Source organism: Theropithecus gelada, chromosome 13, assembly GCF_003255815.1.
Source record: "Theropithecus gelada isolate Dixy chromosome 13, Tgel_1.0, whole genome shotgun sequence".
NCBI lineage: Eukaryota > Metazoa > Chordata > Mammalia > Primates > Cercopithecidae > Theropithecus > Theropithecus gelada.
Window position 1 is genome coordinate 94,590,766 of NC_037681.1, and position 19,474 is coordinate 94,610,239.

Sequence of the window (19,474 nt, forward strand, 5' to 3'; positions counted from 1 at the left end):
AGTAGCTGGGACTACAGGCACCCGCCACCTCGCCCGGCTAGGTTTTTTTTTTTGCATTTTTTAGTAGAGACGGGGTTTCACCGTGTTAGCCAGGATGGTCTCGATCTCCTGACCTCATGATCCGCCCGTCTCGGCCTCCCAAAGTGCTGGGATTACAGGCTTGAGCCACCGTGCCCGGCCGGGGTTTTTCTTTTTTAATCTCTTAGTATTAGTCATAGATTTGATAATGGTACCATCCTCACATTTCTAGAATGAACTTTTTTTTTTGTCATGAGGTACTATTCCATTAATTTGGTAATGTGTTGTTTGGAATTTTGCATGTATATTTATTTATACAGTTGGTTGGTATTATTATTTGTGTGTATGGTGATTTTTGTTTGTTTTGCCTTTTGGGTTCTTTTTAGGCAGGGTCTCCCTCTGTCACTCAGGCTGGAGTGCAGTGGCATGATCATAGCTCACTGCAGCCTTGAAGTCCTGGACTCAGGTATCTTCCTACCTCAGTCTCTTGGGTAGTTGGGACTATAGGTGCATACCACTGTCCCCGTCTACTTTAAAAAAATTTTTTTTTGTAGAGATAGGGTCTCACTTTGCTGCCCAGGCTGGTCTCGAACTCCTGGGGACTCAAGCAATCTTTCCACCTCAGATTCCCAAGGTGTTGGGACCACAGGTGTGAGCTGTGATGCCTGGCCCATGTGTAGTTTGTGACAGGTTTTACCATCAATGTTATGAAAATAAATGGAGAAATTTTTCTTCTTTTCTAGCATGGGAATGATCTATTCCTTGAAGGTATGATAGAAATCATCCTTAAGATTGTATGGATTCAGTGCTGTTTGAGGGGAATCATTATTGGACAACTGTGTTCTGCCTCAGTTATTCACGGGGTTTTTTGGTTTTTTGGTTTTTTTTTTTAAATGGAGTTTTCGCTCCTGTTGCCCAGGCTGGAGTGCAATGGTGCGATCTTGGCTCATTGCAACCTCCACCTCCCGGGTTCAGGTGATTCTCCTGCCTCAGCCTCCCAAGTAGCTGGGATTACAGGCATGCGCCACCATGCCCGGCTAATTTTGTATTTTTAGTAGTGACAGGCTTTCACCATGTTGGCCAGACTGATCTCGAACCCCTGACCTCAGGCGATTTGCCTGCTTTGGCCTCCCAAAGTGCTGGGATTACAGGCATGAGCCACCATGTCTGGCCCCTAGGGAGAATTTCTTAAGCTGATACTCTTTTCTCTTTTTTTAAAGAGTCTTACTTTGTCACCCAGGCTGGAATGCAGTGGCCCTATTATAGCTCACTGCACCATCGCTTCTCAGCCTTTTGGCTAAGATCAAGTGTATAGCTCACTGCAGCATTGAACTCCTGGGCTCAAGCAAATCCTTCCACCTCAGCCTGCAGAATAGCTGGGACTATGGGCATGCACCACTATGCCCAGGTAATTTTAAAATTTTTTTGTACAGACAGTCTCGCTATGTTGCCCAAGTTGGTCTTGAACTCTTGGCCTCAAGCGGTCCTCCTGCCTTGGCCCCCCAAAGTGCTGGGATTACAGGTGTGAGCCGCCATACCTAGCCCTTAAAGTGATACTCTGTAAGGATCTTCTAATTCACTAATTAGGTTTACTGCATTATATAGTCTGCTAGTTACCATCTTCATTATCTTCATTGGGTGTTTTACTTTGGCAATTGCATTTTTCAACTCTAAGAAAGTTCTTTTCTTATTCCTCCTTTTTTATGACAGCCTATTCTTGTTTTATCAGCAAGGCAGTATCTTTTGTTTTCTCCTGTTTCTACATACAGTGTGTGGATTGTGCTGCAGACCCATGGCTGCTCCCTACCATCTCTAGTAATACCACAGAGACTCTAGGAGACTCAAATTTGTCCTCCTACTTCTACCCCAACTCTTAGTCAGGAGCCATGTGTGAGGCTAGTATGTGTGGGTTTGCGGGGTCAGAAGGAGGGAAATCCCAAAAATACTTCCAAGTTAAATGTTTTTCTGGTGCACTCTGCTCTATATGTGTTGCTCTTGCTGAAGCCTTTCAAAGGGCTAGGACCCTTCTTCGGAATCTGAGAGTGCTTTTTAGCCAAATTGGACTACTTACTGTTGTGTAATCTTTTTTCTCCTCCTGTACTGTTGTCTCTACCTGAAGTGCAGTCTTTTTAATCTCCATTTCCATCTGTGAGAATTCTACTCATCAGTTACTTCCCAGCTTAATGCCACTTTCTTTCAGAAACTCCCTGAGATTCCTTCCACCATCAGTAATCATCCCTTCATCACATGTTCTGCCTTACATTCCAGCTTTGTATATCCTCATCACCCTCTTCCTTTTTGCATTGTGAGCTCTTTGAGTTCAAGAACTGTCTTGTTCACCTTTAGATGGAGGGTGTTGGAATGACGAGGTTAGAGGAAGCCAGGTTTGAATCCCTTCAACATTTATTCACCATGAAACCTTGCACAAGTAAGTTACTTCACCTCTGAGTGGATTTTCCCCTCTGGAAAAGGGGCATTACAGCAGTACCTTCCTCATGAAGCCGTTTTGAAGATTAAATGAGATAACATACCACAGTAAAGGTTAAAATAAATGTTAATTCCTTTTCTCTACCCTTACGGTACCCTGTCCATGTAGTGTGTCATCCACACAGGCCTTCAGTTAATGGCGATTGAATGAAAAATATAGCTCCAAAGTGCTTTTGTACAAAACTCACTTTTGCATTGTTGAGTCAATGGCAGATCCAGAAAAGAATCTGGGGCCGGGCATGCTGGCTCATGCCTGTAATTCCAGCACTTTGGGAGGGCAAAACGGGTGGATCACCTGAGGTCAGGAGTTCGAGACCAGCCTGGCCAACATGGTGAAACCCCGTCTCTACTAAAACTACAAAAATTAGCTTGTCATGGTGGCGGGCGCTTGTGATCCCAGCCACTCAGGAGGCTGAGGTAGGAGAATCACTTGAACTCGGCTGGGATGGGGAGGGGGGCGGAGATTGCAGTGAGCCGGGAGGTTGCAGTGAGCTGGGAGGTTGCAGTGAGCTGAGATTGCGCCACTGCACTCCAACCTGGGTGGCAGAGCGAGACTCTGTCTCAAAAAAAAAAAAAAAAAACAAAAGAATCCGGGGCTGCTGAACATCCCACACTTGTGCCCACTTGCACATGCTGAGCAAGTGAAATGTTTTAATTATGTTTCATAAAGTCTCTAGAATTAAGTAGGGTTTTGTTTTTATTTGTTTTAACAAACAAATTGTAGTCCTTTTATGAAAGATACAGAATTCTATTTGGTGGTTGATTGGTTGGATTTTCAAATAAGCAGTTGCTTTCTGGTTTGCCTTGACATTTTATAAACAAATAGCTACAGATGGAACTCAAAAGAGAGGCAACATAGTGTTATAGTGGAAAGATTTGATTCAAAGTTAAATTTTAGATGGTTGTTGACTGTTAACTCCTCCCTAGACAGACTTCACAAATCCCTCAATCAGTGATCTTGTTAATTCTGTATATGGTTCTCCTCTGCTTTTGCTATATTGAAGTGGCATGTCATCTCCCTTTAGAGAGTCTTGTTTTTTTTTTGTTTTTTGTTTTTTTTTTGAAACGGAGTCTGGCTCTGTCGCCCAGGCTGGAGTGCAGTGGCCGGATCTTAGCTCACTGCAAGCTCCGCCTCCCGGGTTTACGCCATTCTCCTGCCTCAGCCTCCTGAGTAGCTGGGACTACAGGCGCCCGCCACCTCGCCCGGCTAGTTTTTTGTATTTTTTAGTAGAGACGGGGTTTCACCGTGTTAGCCAGGATGGTCTCGATCTCCTGACCTTGTGATCCGCCCGTCTCGGCCTCCCAAAGTGCTAGGACTACGGGCTTGAGCCACCGCGCCCGGCCGAGAGTCTTGTTTAATAGGTAGGAAAATCTCATCCATGATTATGAAATTTTGACTAAACTGGGGATCTGATTCTACCTTTTTGGTGGAAGAAAACTTTTATAATTCCTTGTTTCGTTGATTATTAAACCTGTTTGGAGAGGTAGGGGTGTATGTGGAGGGGTGTACTCCATGGAGTAAATATGCTTTCTAGGAAATTCTCTCTTTTTTTTTTTTCATCTCCCTCTAGGCCTGCACTCCCCAAAGTCTTGGAAACTTGCTGGATATGATGTACCGGGAGCCAGCACGATGGTCCTACACATTCCAGACATTTTCCTTTTTGAGCCGCCTGAAAGTACAGCTGGAGCCCTTCCCTGAGAAACTCTTACAGGCCAGGAAGCCAGTACAGATCTTTGAGAGGTCTGTGTACAGTGACAGGTAAAATGCCAAGCCCTCCACCAGTCACAAGCCCCGTGCTCAGTGCTGCCTGTTTGATCTTGCACAGATCCTGCACTGCTCTGGTCACTGATAATTATACTTTGAAAAATTGTCTTCTTTTTTAAAGACAACACTATACAGATTTGTCCAGAATTGTACTTGTACCAAATTGTCATCTATGTCAAGAAAGGAAATTGTGTTTTTCATCAACTGAATGCTTTGAATTTCTTACATTGCTACTGATTATCTTATGTTTCCTTTTTTTCTGGCATGGAGCGAGCTGGTAGCCACCTAATGTAACCATCACATGCTAAAAGGCACAGAATAGACACTGAAGTAGCAGTGTATATTCTAAGAAATCAAATGATTCAGTGGTTGGTTATCCCCTTTTAAAAAAAAGCAGACAAAATTAAAATTTGTGTTCCTAAAAATGATATAAGAGATATTTTCAGCCTTTTTTTTATTCTTCAAGAAAGGATGCTTAGGCAGAAATAGCACATTTTGTGAAACTGGCTTCTGTCTCAGATTTAGCCCTTTTTGACCCCTTCTGCTGTGAGGGCTTCTTGCTGGCCAGAGTCTAGTGGACATCAGTGCCTGTGTCAGATCAGGGATGGGCATCATCCTGACCACCTGAGGGAGTGAGATGTGAAGTCACTTTTAATGCAGGCTAGCAGCACCCTGGGAAGTGAGCCCATCTGCTCCAGAAGAGCTAGGCCGTGCAGGCTCCAGAATGCCTGGCTCTGCCGCAGAGACCAGGCTGTGACTTGAGGTTAAGCCGCCTAGAGACAAAGTCAGGATGGCTTGATCTGGACACTGCTGGGGTTTTTCTTATCTGAAGCCTATGAATGACCAGTGTCAGTGTGAAATGGTGCTTTCAAGCAAAATGATCTTTCTTAAGGCTCTTTGAATTATCAAAATGGAAAGTGGTACATTTTCATTGTCACTGCTGAAGACGCTCAGTTGGTTACTCTTTTAATTCCGAATTAGACAAACTAGTTCTATTTCTTAGTGCTTCCAGAAAGCCTCCTAGAAGAAAAAAATAAGGGTACTTTTGTAAATGACAAGTGATTTTTCTGACTTTACCCTAAAATCTTGGAAGATATATAAAACAAACTCTATAGGCTATCCATTCCTTCTTTACGTACCCCGAGAGAGCCTACTTTTTATAAAAGCTAAATATGTGAATTACATATGGCTGGGCTATAGGTTTTACTTCTTTTTCAGCTGTTGGGTATGCCACGTGCCTGTTTTCCTCTCTTTTCTCCCAAGCCATGCCTCTCGGACTCAGAAGTTGAATTACATATAACCACATGGGTTGCTTGGAAACATAGTCTTTATTTCTAGTCCCTTCATGAAGTAGGCTTGTGAGACCCTCAGAGGAAAATAGAGAAGTAGAAACACTTTGTTAATTAGAAATGCATTAAGAAGCTACGTGGATCTTAACCTTTGCTTGTAAAGGAAGAGGTAAGAATTGATTACACTGTGGGCATACAACATTCCAGGTGCTATCTTCACTGAGGGCATTTTTGAGACAGAAAGGAAAACTAATTACAAGTTCCAATCCTGAGGGTAATTTAGACTTTCTTCACTCGCACAGATTTATTGGATGCCTCCCGTGTTGAAGCACCAAGGCTGGCCCTGGGGCTGCAACAGTGAATAAGGCAGACCCAGTCCCTGCCTAACAGGGACTGAACACATGCTCACGTGTGTGGTATTTGTTCCAAAGGAGGAACACAGGTTATCTGGGAGAGTTGATTATAGGGAGGAGGAAATCTTAGTCTTTTCTGTTTGAGTTAAAGGAAACATTAGCATATGATTTTGGAGCAGAGACCCTGACTCCTAGATCCTTATGCCCTGTTCTGTCCTACAGCCCCTGCATTCAGTCTGCAGTACTTCCCTCCCACTCAGCACCACACCCTTCTACCCCTCACCCCATCACCACCAAGAGCTTTGAAGAAATAAAGGAAGTGCTCTTTCTCAAGAAAGCCAAGAACCCCTTTCATAGGGCTTATTAGCAAATCTTTAATTTCTCTTTTTAGGATCCTTTTTGTTTTGTTTTAAGACAGAGTCTCGCTCTGTCACCCAGGCTGGAATGCAGTGGTATAATCTCGGCTCACTACAACCTCCGCTTCCTGGGTTCAAGCAATTCTCGTGCCTCAGTCTCCTGAGTAGCTGGGATTACAGGGACACGCCATCATGACTGGCTAATTTTTGTGTTTTTAGTAGAGACAGGGTTTCACCATGTTGGCCAGGCTGGTCTCAAACTCCTGGCCTCAGGTGATCCGCCCGCCTCAGCCTCCAAAAGTGCTGGGATTACAGGTGTGAGCCACAGTGCATGGCCACTTTATAGGATCTTAATTTCATCTTCTAGTTATCTGTGAAGAACTCAAAAATATTTTGAGTTTAAAATGTTACCCTTTTCTTTGTTCTCATCAACTAGACTATGGCTAAACCATTCCAGACTGGGAAAGTTTGCTTTTGGAGTTTCTAAGTTAGCTTCTTCATAGCCTAACAAAAAGCAGTTATAATAATAACTAAGATATCTAGAATACCATGTGCCAGTCACTATTCTAAGCACTTTATGAGGATTATTACAAGACATCATAATAACGGGCTGAGAGGATTTAGGTGACTTGCCTGAGGTTACATAGCTAGTGAATGTTTCAGCCAGGATCAGACCCTGGAATGTTATTCTGAGGTATTCCCTTAATGGTGACACTCACAGCCTTGCAGTCTGCACTTTCCTGAGCCATCATATACAAGGGTTCTGAATTTTATTTTCTCCGAGGTGGCCAGTTGCTGAAGTGGCCATTTGCTGAGCATTACCTTGAAAACTGGAGTACCTTGTTTAGGATGCAAATTGTGTTTTGTATTAAAATGCCTGAGGTTTGAAAGCAGAATTGATCCCTGGTTTGTCTGAAGCCATGGTTTGTATTTAGCTCTGATTTCCTGTTTACCAGATGCTCTTTTGGTTGTAGAAATAAGCAGGGGGCAAAGCTGGTTTGATTATTAGCTTTAGCTTTCTTTTACCTGAACTAGAAGCTCGGCAGCAGAGGAAGCAAGCAAGCAAGAGCTCATATGCACTTTGCAGGAGAGTCTGCTTTCTTGGTAATACTGAAATTAGTGGGAAATGCATTTTCTGCTCCATAGAGGACACCACATAAAAACTATTTGTTCTGCATGTCTCAGCTAGACAAAAGGATGGCTCAGTACCCTGGAGAGTCAGAAGTCCTCAGTCCTTGTATGAAATTGAGTGGGTGGATTTACACTGGATTCACTTGTTTATTTGTTTTGGGCCTTGCTATAGTAATAATAATAAGGAAATCTCAAAAATTCAAGTTTACATATATTTGCTGTATGTTCTGACTGATTTCTAGCAGAGAAAATTGTTAGGGACCAATGATACTATCTTCTGTCCCTTTTCTTCCAGTGAATCAGTCCATCTGGAAAGGTGTGATTTCAGCCTCCAAAGTCTAGATCCTATTTCCCATCTTAGTTATTGAGCAGGGAGGGAGATATGGGTTAAGAATTCAGATTTCTTAAGGATTGATGAGGAGCTCGAAAGGTTAAGTGGTTTGAACAGACATGGAACAAGTTGGTTATTGATTTTTCTGCTTCTCTCTCTCTCTCTGGTGCCTTTCATTCCATTTCCCATTCTCCTCCCCTCCCCATTCCCATCCCACTTCCAACCAGGTATATCTTTGCAAAGAATCTTTTTGAAAATGGTTCCCTCAGTGACATCGAGTGGCATATCTATCAGGACTGGCATTCTTTTCTCCTGTGGGAGTTTGCCAGCCGGCTCACATTACATGGCTTCATCTACCTCCAGGCTTCTCCCCAGGTAACACCGAACCTAAAACCTTAGACTTTAGGGCCATATGAAACCTAAGAAGTAACATTCTCCAAGCCCCTGATTTTCTGGTTGGAGAAATTAGAGCGTAGACATTACCTGCAGCACGGAGAGCAGTGGGGCACACCCTCCTGTCCCAGCGTTGAGCACCCTGTTCCCCACTGGCTTTGTGTAGCAGAGTGCTAAAGCCATTGACTATGCATAAAAGGATCGCTGTTGATGTAGCAACAACAGAGCAAATCGAGCATCATCTTTATCACTTAGGGTTTGCAGGTGGGACGCTCTGACCTGTAGCCACTTGCCTCAGCTCCTCCTTCACTCTGACTGGGTCATCAGAGTGTGTAGTCTTGATAGTTTCCTGAGTAAGATGTGAGGAGGAAGAGAAGGAGAATTTTCTCACCTCATCATGATACTGCCCTAATTTATGGCCCTTTTTTGAACCCTGATGCCATTGGGAAGGCAAGATGGACTATAGTAGTTCCATTCTGTGACTCTCAGGCTGGTGCCATCCTGCATGCAGTAGGATGATGTCATGGCAGGAGCACCAGAGTCTCTGGAGGCTGAAGTGAGCTGTGGCTTCTGGTGACTGGAGTGACCTTGGGCAGCCCCTGGAGACCATTCCACTGGAGAGATCCTTGCCTGTAAAATCCACTGGCTCGATCTAGATGATCCCTAAGGGCTCTTCTGGAGTGGGATTCTGAGTCAAGGTGAGAGGTTTTTTTTTTTCAGAGATATATCGCTCTCAGCTTTTGAGACATACATCCAATATATAGTCAAATGCCAGATAGACCACATACTGTTAGAAGGAAGGAAAGCTGTCTCCAAGCTAGAGGCTGTGCTTTTTAGAGATGGAACTGAGACTTGTGGGCAGAAAGGAGCCTGAGAACAGACTGAGCAGAACCAGAGGATGAGTGGGAGAGCTCCCATCACAGAGCCTCACACCAGCCAACGAGGAGAGGACTGGAAAGAAGGGTCTTGCCTTCAGAAGGTGGCAACCAGGAAAAAAGAGGCCCTTGAATGTGACTGGGACCAGATATTGGGGATCTTTGTGTTGAGAGTTTTTGGACATTTTGAGGCAAAAGCTAGATCATAGGAGGGAATAAGAGATTCTACAGAAATAAGGGTTAAAGTTTAAAATGAAACTGGGCTGGGTGCAGTGGCTCACGCTTACCATCCCAGTATTTTGGGAGGCTGGCATGGGAGGATCACTTAAGACCAGGAGTTCAAGACCAGCCTAGGCAATATAATGTGAGTCCATCTCTACAAAAAAGTTTAAAAATTAGCCGAGTGTGGTTATGTGTGCCTGTGGTTTTAGCTATTGGGGAAGTGAGACAGGAGGGTCACCTAAGTCCAGGAGCTCGAGGCTACAGTGAGCTGTGATTGTGCCACTATACTCCAGCCCAGGTGACAGAGTAAGAACTTGTTTCTAAAATCAAATAAAACTGAACTAAAGATTCAGTGAGGCCAGAGGGCTAATAACCTTCCGTGGAAAGAAGCACACTAAAGTTAGATGCATTGATTGCAAGTTGACCAGGTGGGTCATGTTTATGTGACTTCTTTCAGTAGTCTTCATTGCCTGAGAACCGGAGTAGAAGAAGGGGATTATACTTTAGGGGTAGAGATTAGTGTCAGTGATTATGGGGAAACGAGTCCCCTCTCAGAGAGGGCAGTTTGAAGTGTCAAAGTGTAGGGTTCACGTTGAGAGAGAAGTCCTGAGCCCCAGGAAGGTTTGTGGCCTGGGCCAAAGAGGAGTGAGAGTGCTGTGAGGTTGGACTGAGTAAAGATCCTGGTTGGAATTTGAAGAGGTGACAGGTTTCCTATGGGAGTCTTGGGATGGCTGGACTGAAAGAAGCAGGAGGTTGAGGAGCTGAGCATTAGGAGAAGTGAGAATGCTGACTTAACCTTTTCCAAGAGAACAGAACTTCAGCACAATCAGCTCAGTGCCTTGAAGCCAGCACTGGGGAGGAGTGAGAGAGGAAGTGGAGTGACTCATTCCTGGGAGTAAAATGGGGCTACTTGGGCCAGCTGAAGAGGCTCTTGTTTCTGGGGAGTGGAAGTTGGACCCAGCAGGGAGAACAAGAAAGTCTTAATTGCTTTTCTTCTTTGTGCACTCTGAATGACCTTGTAATAGAATGCCTGAAACTGGTTAATTTATAAAGAGGCTTATTTTGGCTCACAGTTATGGAGACTGGGAAGTCCAAATTGTGCAGCCTTAACTTCCAGTGAGGACCTCCTGCTACCTCATCACGTGATGAGGTGGAAGGGAACAGGCATGTGCAAAAGGGGCAAGACGGGAGGAGCAGCCTTGCTTTATAACATCCTGCTCTTATGGCAGCTGGTCCAGTCCCACGAGAGTGAGAACTCACTCTGGCGAGAATTAACCCAGTCCCAAGAGAGTGGCATTAATCTGTCTTAACAACCTAATCACCTCTTAAAGGCCCCACCTGTCAACACTACCACACTGAGGACCAAATTTCCAACACATGAATTCTGGGGGATACACTCAAACCATAGCAAAAGATGATGATGATGATGATGATGATGATGATGATCGTGCCTGTAATCCCAGCACTTTGTAATGATGATGATGATGCTCATCATCATCGTCGTCATCACTTGGGGGCAGATCTGCCTTTTTGGAGAGGCTAATTGAAATATTTCAGCTGGAGTAGAATGAGAAGAGTTGAAGAATGATTGCAACTTAATGGCAGAAAAGAAAAATAACTTATCCATTTCGAGATTAGATGGGGATTTTAATGCTGTTTTGATGGCATTAGTTCTAGAGATGCAGGAATGCCTATATTTCTTCCCTGAAGTCACACTTGACCTCTTCTGTGAAGTTCAGAGGTAACTGTGCCCAAGGGAAGAACAGAATACAAGTTGACATGTCACTATGTAAAAAACTGTGCAGGTGCCCAATCTTCTAGTTCAGAGCCCTAGTAAATACTGAGTTTCGAGCATGTCAAATGGACTTCGTAGGTCCTTCTGCTCCTTTCTACCTATTCTTCCCTATCTTCTTTTTTTCTGAGATGGAGTCTTGCTCTGTCGCCCAGGCTGGAGTGCAGTGGCACGATCTCGGCTCACTGCAAGCTCCCCTTCCTGGGTTCACGCCATTCTCCTGCCTCAGCCTCCCAAGTAGCTAGGACTACAGGCGCCCGCCACCACACCCAACTAATTTTGTGTATTTGTAGTAGAGACAGGGTTTCACCATGTTAGCCAGGATGGTCTCGATCTCCTGACCTCGTAATCCATCCGCCTCGGCCTCCCAAAGTACTGGGATTACAGGCGTGAGCCACCGCGCCCAGCCCCCTAACTTCTTAAAAGCAAGCAAGCTAGGCCAGACCGGACCAGGCAGGTGCAGTGGTTCACGCCTGCAATGCCAGCACTCTGGGAGACCAGGGTGTGAGGACTGCTTGAGCCCAGGAGTTTAAGACCCACCTGAGTAACATAGTGAGAGCCCCCTGCCCTCTACGAAAAATTTAAAAATTAGCCAAGCATGGTGGTGTGTCTGTATTCCCAGCTACTCAGCAGGCTGAGGTGGGATATTACTTGAGCCTGGGAGATTGAGGCTGCAGTGAGTCATGATTGCACCACTGCATTTCAGCCTAGGCCACAAAGCAAGACCTTGTCCCAAATAAATAAGTAAAACTTTTTAAAAAAAAAAAAAAAAGCAAGTCAGGCTGGGCATGGTGACTCACTCATGCCTGTAATCCCAGCACTTTGGGAGGCTGAGATGGGAGGATTGCTTGAGGCCAGGAGCTCAAGAGCAGCATAGTCAACATAGGGAGACCCCACCTCTAAAAATTAAAAAAAAAAAAAAGCAAGCTAACAATTTTAAAACTCAGAAGAGAAATGGCTAGGCCTCAGTGTTCCTACCCAGCCCCATGGAATCAAGAAGAGAGTGCAGCTGATCAGTGTACATCAAAAAGCCAGGCCCTGCCTGGGACCAGCACAGCATGGGGATAGCATGCAGGAGGTGCATGGGGACAAATGGCATCTGGGTTTGGGCTTGAGAGGCATAGTGAAAAGACCCACTAGCAGTCACTTTCCATTTCCTGTCTCTGACTCCAAGCAATCAGAACAGCAGTTCTTCTTCCTGGGTGGGGCAGGTTAAGAAGACCAGTACAGGGTCTCTCCTCTGCCACTTGTAGCTACACTATCTTTCCTGTGCACATGCAGGTGTGTCTTCCTCATGAGGTCTGAGATGAAGAGGGGCCAGATTAAAGCACTGTTTGCACGGGATTTTTAAAAATAGAATTTGTTATAACCGTATCAGTAAAGCAAGAGTTATGCTAAATGCTCATAGTAGGAGTTTGCTTCGACTTTTTTTTTTTTCCCCCCTCAATACTGCCACCAGTTAAGACTTAGACTTCTAAGGGAAATCCATTTGCTCTGTTAAGGAAATTAATAGTAAATAGAGATATGTTAGCCTATTTTAATAGATCAATGTTAGTGTCAGTGTTTGTCTGCAAGCAGTGAATGAATAATTAGCTTTCCTAAAAAGAATTGTTCTGCCTTTCTGTGTGTACTTGGAAGCATAAAGCCACATTTAAAAATAAAATTGTTTTCATGAATCAGGCATTTTTTTTCTCAGAAAGGAAAATTAGATAGCTTTGCTATGCTTAGAAATCCTACAGCTACCTTTCCGGTGGGAATATAAATTGGTTAACCGGGCCGGGCGCGGTGGCTCAAGCCTGTAATCCCAGCACTTTGGGAGGCCGAGACGGGTGGATCACGAGGTCAGGAGATCGAGACCATCCTGGCTAACTCAGTGAAACCCCGTCTCTGCAAAAAATACAAAAAACTAGCCGGGCGAAGTGGCGAGCGCCTGTAGTCCCAGCTACTCAGGAGGCTGAGGCAGGAGAATGGTGTAAACCCGGGAGGCGGAGCTTGCAGTGAGCTGAGATCCGGACACTGCACTCCAGCCTGGGCGACAGAGCAAGACTCCGTCTCAAAAATAAATAAATAAATTGGTTAACCTCTAAGGAGGCAGTCTGGCAGTATATAATTGCAAATGCATATACCTTTTGATCATTAATGAAATTTGTTTCTATAATTTTATTTCCTTAGAGAAAAGGTAAGAGAGAAACAGCAAAGACTCCCAAGTCTTTGGGATTATTGTGTACTACATTTGGAAATTAAGTTTTCATTTCTTAAGTTATTGAAAGAGGGAAGTCCTGGCCCGGGCACGGTGGCTCACGCCTGTAATCCCAGCACTTTGGGAGGCCAAGGCAGGCAGATCACGAGGTCAAGAGATTGAGACCATCCTGGCCAACATGGTGAAACCTCATCTCTACTAAAAATACAAAAAATTAGTTGGGCGTGGTGTCGCCCACCTGTAGTCCCAGCTACTCAAGAGGCTGAGGCAAGAGAATCGCTTGAACCTAGGAGGCGGAGGTGCAATAAGCTGAGATCGCACCACTGCACTCCAGCCTGGCAACAGAACGAGACTCTGTCTCAAAAAAATAAAATAAGAGGGAAGTTCTAAATCAGTGGGTTAATCCATCTATTCTTCCAGGACACATGATATTGAATAATGAAATGTTTGTCAAGCAGAGAGAAGCCCGAAAATAATTCAGTCAAAACAAACACTTGGAGCAAAAATTTTGAGATGTAAAAGAACCTGGCCTGTTCCCCAGGAAAGAGGTCAAATCTGGCTAAAGCAGTGAGTCCAGGGGAAGAGCTAAGGCAGTTGAGAAGTAGGAGGGGTAGCTCTGTGTGACAGGTAAGGAAGATGTCATTTTCGGAGCCAGTGTGCATCAAACTTCACTACCAGATGAATGCAAAATAGAAGTATGCACACTCTGCAGAGCAGTGGGGGAGGAGAGTTAGTCTCAAGCCTCACTTGTTTTTCTACTTCTTTGTTTTATCTTTGACCTGTGCAGATTTTACATTCTATTCCTGAGTGAATGTTTGGTATGATATGAAAGCTATTTCAAATGAACTAACATTTTATAAATGCAGTGCTACTCATACATACTGCTTTGAACCCTGGGACTATGGCTGTAGGTGGTAAAGAGCCTGTGAAGTATTTTCAGCAAGGAAAGTCATGTCATTATATTGCTGTACTACCGAAGGGTGGAGTGAAGGGTATAAACTGGAAAAAAGGAACAGCTTTTGCCAGGAGCTCAATACGACTTACCTTAGTTACCTGTGGATGGGTAGACAGTGAGGAAATAGAAGCCCACAAAGATTGCACTGCTGGTACCTGATGAAGGCAGGAATTTACTCCTGGACTTTCTGACCTTAAGGCCTGTACTCTGTCCATATACTTCCCTGCCTCTGGGAGGCAAAATCAGAAGGCTTCTGCCTTAATCCAGGTGAGAGGTGATGAGGACCCGACAAGGGCAGAGGTGAGAAGAGAGGCAAGGAGAGAACCATCTAGTGAGATGAAAGAGAATTGAGTGACTTTCCAGATATAGTAGGGAGAAGGAAGAACAAGGAAAATTCCAGGTCCATGGCTTGGATGACTGGATGGATGATGTTTGCCATTAACCAATTTAGGATACTCCAGAGGAAGGGCAAGTTTAAGATGGAGATGGGAAAAGAATGATGTAGATCCTCTGATTGCATAAGAAAACAAGACAGCAGAAGTAAAGGTATGGCTTGTAATGCCCAAGATAGACATTATGGATGGGCCTCAGAGCCCCTTAAGACTGCATTGTAGCAGCCAAAACAGCAAATGAGCTCATCAGGGCCTGGGGACTGTCTTTTAGGTTTGTTTGAAGAGACTGTACCGGAGGGCCAGGGAGGAAGAGAAAGGAATTGAGCTGGCCTATCTAGAGCAGCTGCATGGCCAACACGAAGCCTGGCTTCTTCACAAGACCACGAAGTAAGTGGAGAAAAGAATGTATCAGACAAGGCCGGGCGCGGTGGCTCAAGCCTGTAATCCCAGCACTTTGGGAGGCCGAGATGGGCGGATCACGAGGTCAGGAGATCGAGACCATCCTGGCTAACACGGTGAAACCCCGTCTCTACTAAGAAATACAAAAAAATAGCCGGGCGAGGTGGCAGCGCCTGTAGTCCCAGCTACTCGGGAGGCTGAGGCCGGAGAATGGCGTGAACCCGGGAGGCGGAGCTTGCAGTGAGCTGAGATCTGGCCACTGCACTCCAGCCTGGGCGACAGCGCGAGACTCTGTCTCAAAAAAAAAAAAAAAAAAAAAAGAATGTATCAGACAGACCTGGCTCCCAACAGCCAGTTATTAAAAACAAGTTCAGCATGCAGCCCCCTATAGGAAGGTTCAGAATATACTGGAAATGGTTGGAAATGTCAAGCATTTTCCAACTCAGAAGTTTAATATTGCTGGATGCCGTGGCTTACGCCTGTAATCCCAGCACTTTGGGAGACTGAGGCGGTGGATCACCTGAGGTCAGGAGTTCAAGACCAGCCTGGCCAACATGGTGAAACCCCATCTCTACTAAAAATACAAAAATTAGCCAGGTGTGGTGTTGGGTGCCTGTAATCCCAGCTACTCGGGAGGCTGAGGCAGGAGAATTGCTTGAACCTGGGAGGCAGGGTTGCAGTGAGCCAAGATCGCACCACTGCACTCCAGCCTCGGCGACAGAGTGAGACGCCCAGAAGAAGTTTAATATTTGAGTGTAATCTTTACATTCCAAGGGCCTTTTTATTAGATTCTATTTCTCCAGCTTTTTCTTTGTTTCTTAACATTTCCCTAGATTGAACATTGTGATCGATGGTGATAGTTGGCTCAGCATGAAGGGCTGAAAATGTTAGAGAAATTGTCAATATTACTAAGTTGACATTCCTAGTTTCTGCCTGTCCTCCCTTTGGCTTGGTTTGTTGTCCACTTAAAATGTTTGGTGCTCTGACCGTTAGTATCACTCTCAAGAATGAAGAGAAACCTCAACCTTTCTGTTTCCAGCCAACTTTATTGAATTTGTTTTTTTAAATGCAGTTTACACGCAGTTTCATTGAAAAGTCATGTTGAATTTAGATCTGTTCTCTGAGTAAGAAAGACTTGGCAAGTATGTGAAACTTGACTCAAATTACTTTTCTTTTTTTCTGTCCCCCAAACGTTCACGCTTCTTATAGGCTCCACTTTGAGGCTCTGATGAACATTCCAGTGCTGGTGTTGGATGTCAATGATGATTTTTCTGAGGAAGTAACCAAACAAGAAGACCTCATGAGAGAGGTGGGAAGGACTTTAACTTCTGCTTTCTAGTGGCTTCCTTTGTTGTACTTTTATCTTTCTGGCTTTTGCTTCAAAGTTCAATATCATGGGTCTTGTGCTTTGCATCTCACGTTGCATTTCACACTCCAAGGCCTATGGGATCTTGTGCAAATTACAAATATATCCCTATTCTCTAAAGTATGCTGGACTAATAATTGTTAAATAATTGACTTGTAAATGTGCTTGCCAGCTGACTTTCCTCTCTAAGGCATCCTAAAACTAGGGAAACAAGACTACTGGATTCTATTCCCAGCTCTGCCCCTTGATGCTATACAACCCTGGGCTTCTCACATTTCTTCTCCATGCCTATTTTCCTTTCCTCACAAAACCCTCATGGGCTTGACTGCATATGCATTTATTGAAAATTCTGTTAAAAATGTGAAATTAAACTTTTGATTTTCTCCTTCCCACAGGTAAACACCTTTATAAAGAATCTGTAACTGAGCCGGGCGCGGTGGCTCAAGCCTGTAATCCCAGCACTTTGGGAGGCCGAGACGGGCGGATCACGAGGTCAGGAGATCGAGACCATGGCTAGCACGGTGAAACCCCGTCTCTACTAAAAAATACAAAAAACTAGCCGGGCGAGGTGGCGGGCGCCTGTAGTCCCAGCTACTCGGGAGGCTGAGACAGGAGAATGGCGTAAACCTGGGAGGCGGAGCTTGCAGTGAGCTGAGATCCGGCCACTGCACTCCAGCCTGGGTGACAGAGCGAGACTCCGTCTCAAAAAAAAAAAAAAAAAAAAAGAATCTGTAACTGATACCATGATGTTCAGGCTGTGATCTGGGCTCCCTGACTTTCTGAAGCTAGAAAAATGTTGTGTCTCTCAACCACCTTTCCATTCCCAGCCCCTCTCATCCCTGGAGCACTCTGCCGCTCAAGGGCTGGTTTGTTAATTATTGTTAGACTTTACCATTGTTTTCTTTTGTATCTGAAGCATTTTGAAAATAAAGTTTAAGTTTTGCTTGTTTTTCTAATTCAGTTGCTCATTTATTTCAGCATGTGTTTCTTGGTGCTTGCTCTGAATTCACCTCTAGACTAGTGTATTAGTCCGTTTTCACACTGCTATAAAGATAACTACCTGAGGCTGGGTAATTTCTAAAGGAAAGAGGTTTAATTGATTCACAGTTTCACATGGTGGGGGAGGCCTCAGGAAATTTACAATCATGGCAGAGGGGAAACAGGCACATCTTACAGGGTGGCAGGTGAATGAGCGAGTGCAAAAAGAGCAGGGAAAACTGCCTTATAAAACCATTAGATGTCGGCCGGGCGCGGTGGCTCAAGCCTGTAATCCCAGCACTTTGGGAGGCCGAGACGGACGGATCACAAGGTCAGGAGATCGAGACCATCCTGGCTAACACGGTGAAACCCCGTCTCTACTAAAAAATGCAAAAAAACTAGCCGGGCGGGTTGGCGGGCGCCTGTAGTCCCAGCTACTCGGGAGGCTGAGGTAGGAGAATGGCGTAAACCTGGGAGGCGGAGCTTGCAGTGAGCTGAGATCCGGCCACTGCACCCCAGCCTGGGCGACAGAGCAAGACTCCGTCTCAAAAAAAAAAAAAAAAAAAAACCATTAGATGTCGTGAGAACTCACTGTCATGAGAACAGCATGGGGGAGACTGCCCCGGTGATACAGTCACCTCCCACCGGGTCTCTCCCTTGACACCTGGGGATTACAATTCAAGATGAGATTTGGTTGGGGACACAAAGCCTAACCATATCAACTAGCAATTTTCAAATTGCTCCCAGAACTCTCCCCCAAGCCCTACCTGCCATGCATGAAGAAGGGAAAAGTGGCTCAAGAGTGGGTGGGATCTTAAATGTGAGCCCCAAGAGCAGGAAATGGAGCTTGAACTCTAGGAAGCTTCTTTATCTCTTACCATCTGCCACTCTTGATATGGGGGACAGGTGTGGGGAACTTAATCCCTTGTCCTAGAGCTAAAGAACCTGGCTAAAAGCAAGGGAGAAAAAGCAAGAACCCAAAAGTTAAGCATCTGACATTTAAGATTGGCCAGCCCGGCACTCTAGCTTTGTCTAAATACCTTACCCACCGAGTTTCACATAACGTTAATGGAGTGGATCTCTCCGTGCAGGAAGAAAAAAGAAAATAGTTTTTTGTTGTGCTGTTTAACCTTCAAATAGAATTTATTGTTAAGGGAAGAAAAAGACATGGCTCTATAGGATTCAAGTGCTCCATTGCCAGAAGCCTACAGGTCCGTGATTCACAGGAGCGGACCTCCTGCACTGAACCCTTGACAGTTCTGCAGGTACACAGGAAGATGAATGATCTGGGGACGTAAGAGTGTCCCAGAAGACAGAAAGCTGTGTTTCTGACCTTTATGCCTAGGGGAAATTAATGTGAGATTGGTTTCTAACAAATACGTAGGCCAGGCAAGGTGCCTCACGGCTATAATCCCAACACTTTGGGAGACCAAGGTGGGTGGATCACCTGAGGTCAGGAGTTCAAGACCAGCCTGGCAAACATGGCGAAACCCCGTCTCTACCAAAAATACAAAAATTATCCGGGCATGGTGGTGCATGTCTGTAATCCCAGCTACTTGAGAGGCTGAGGCAGCAGAATCACTTGAACCTAGGAGGTGGATGTTGCAGTGGGCCAAGATCACACCACTGCACTCCAGTCTGGGTGATAAGAACGAAACTACATCTCAAAAAAAAAAAAAAAAAAAAAAAGTTGTGTTTTAATATAGAAGTATGACAATTTCCTTATCCTACTTATTTAAAACATTTTAATAGCTTTATTGATATATAATTCACATACCATACAATTCACTCATTTAAACTGTACAATTCAGGCCACACACAGTGGCTCACACCAGTAATCCCAGAGATTTGGGAGGCCAAAGTAAGAATTGCTTGAGGTCAGGAGTTCGAGACCAGCCCGGGTAACATAATGAGAGACCAGCTCTCCAAAAAAGTAAATATTTAAAAAATAAGCCAGGTGTGGTGGAGTAAGCCTATAGTCCTAGCTACTTGGGAGGCTGAGGTGGGAGGATCACGTGAACCCAGGAGTTGGAGGCTGCAGTGAGCTATGATCCTGCCACTGCACTTGTAGGAGACAGAGCAAGACCCTATCTCTGAAAAATAAAGTGTACAGGCCAGGCGTGGTGGCTCACGCCTGTAATCCCAGCACTTTGGGAGGCCAAGGCAGGTGGA

The 19,474-nt window shown here is 44.9% G+C and overlaps 1 protein-coding gene across 4 annotated transcripts in view; it reads left to right on the top strand.

Annotated features, from left to right (window-relative positions):
• Positions 1 to 16,800, top strand: part of DGUOK (deoxyguanosine kinase) — a 34,153-nt gene extending 17,353 nt beyond the window's left edge. For 2 of the 4 annotated variants that reach the window (XM_025355048.1, XM_025355051.1), the window contains 5 exons: positions 4,077 to 4,264; positions 7,958 to 8,105; positions 14,831 to 14,946; positions 16,168 to 16,267; positions 16,720 to 16,800. In XM_025355048.1, the coding sequence (XP_025210833.1) occupies positions 4,077 to 4,264; positions 7,958 to 8,105; positions 14,831 to 14,946; positions 16,168 to 16,267; positions 16,720 to 16,746 (579 nt within the window). In that variant the 3' untranslated portion in view covers positions 16,747 to 16,800. The remainder of the gene's footprint in view (positions 1 to 4,076; positions 4,265 to 7,957; positions 8,106 to 14,830; positions 14,947 to 16,167; positions 16,268 to 16,719) is intronic. The other 2 variants (XM_025355049.1, XM_025355050.1) reach the window with 2 other exon arrangements.
• Positions 16,801 to 19,474: the final 2,674 nt, after the last annotated feature.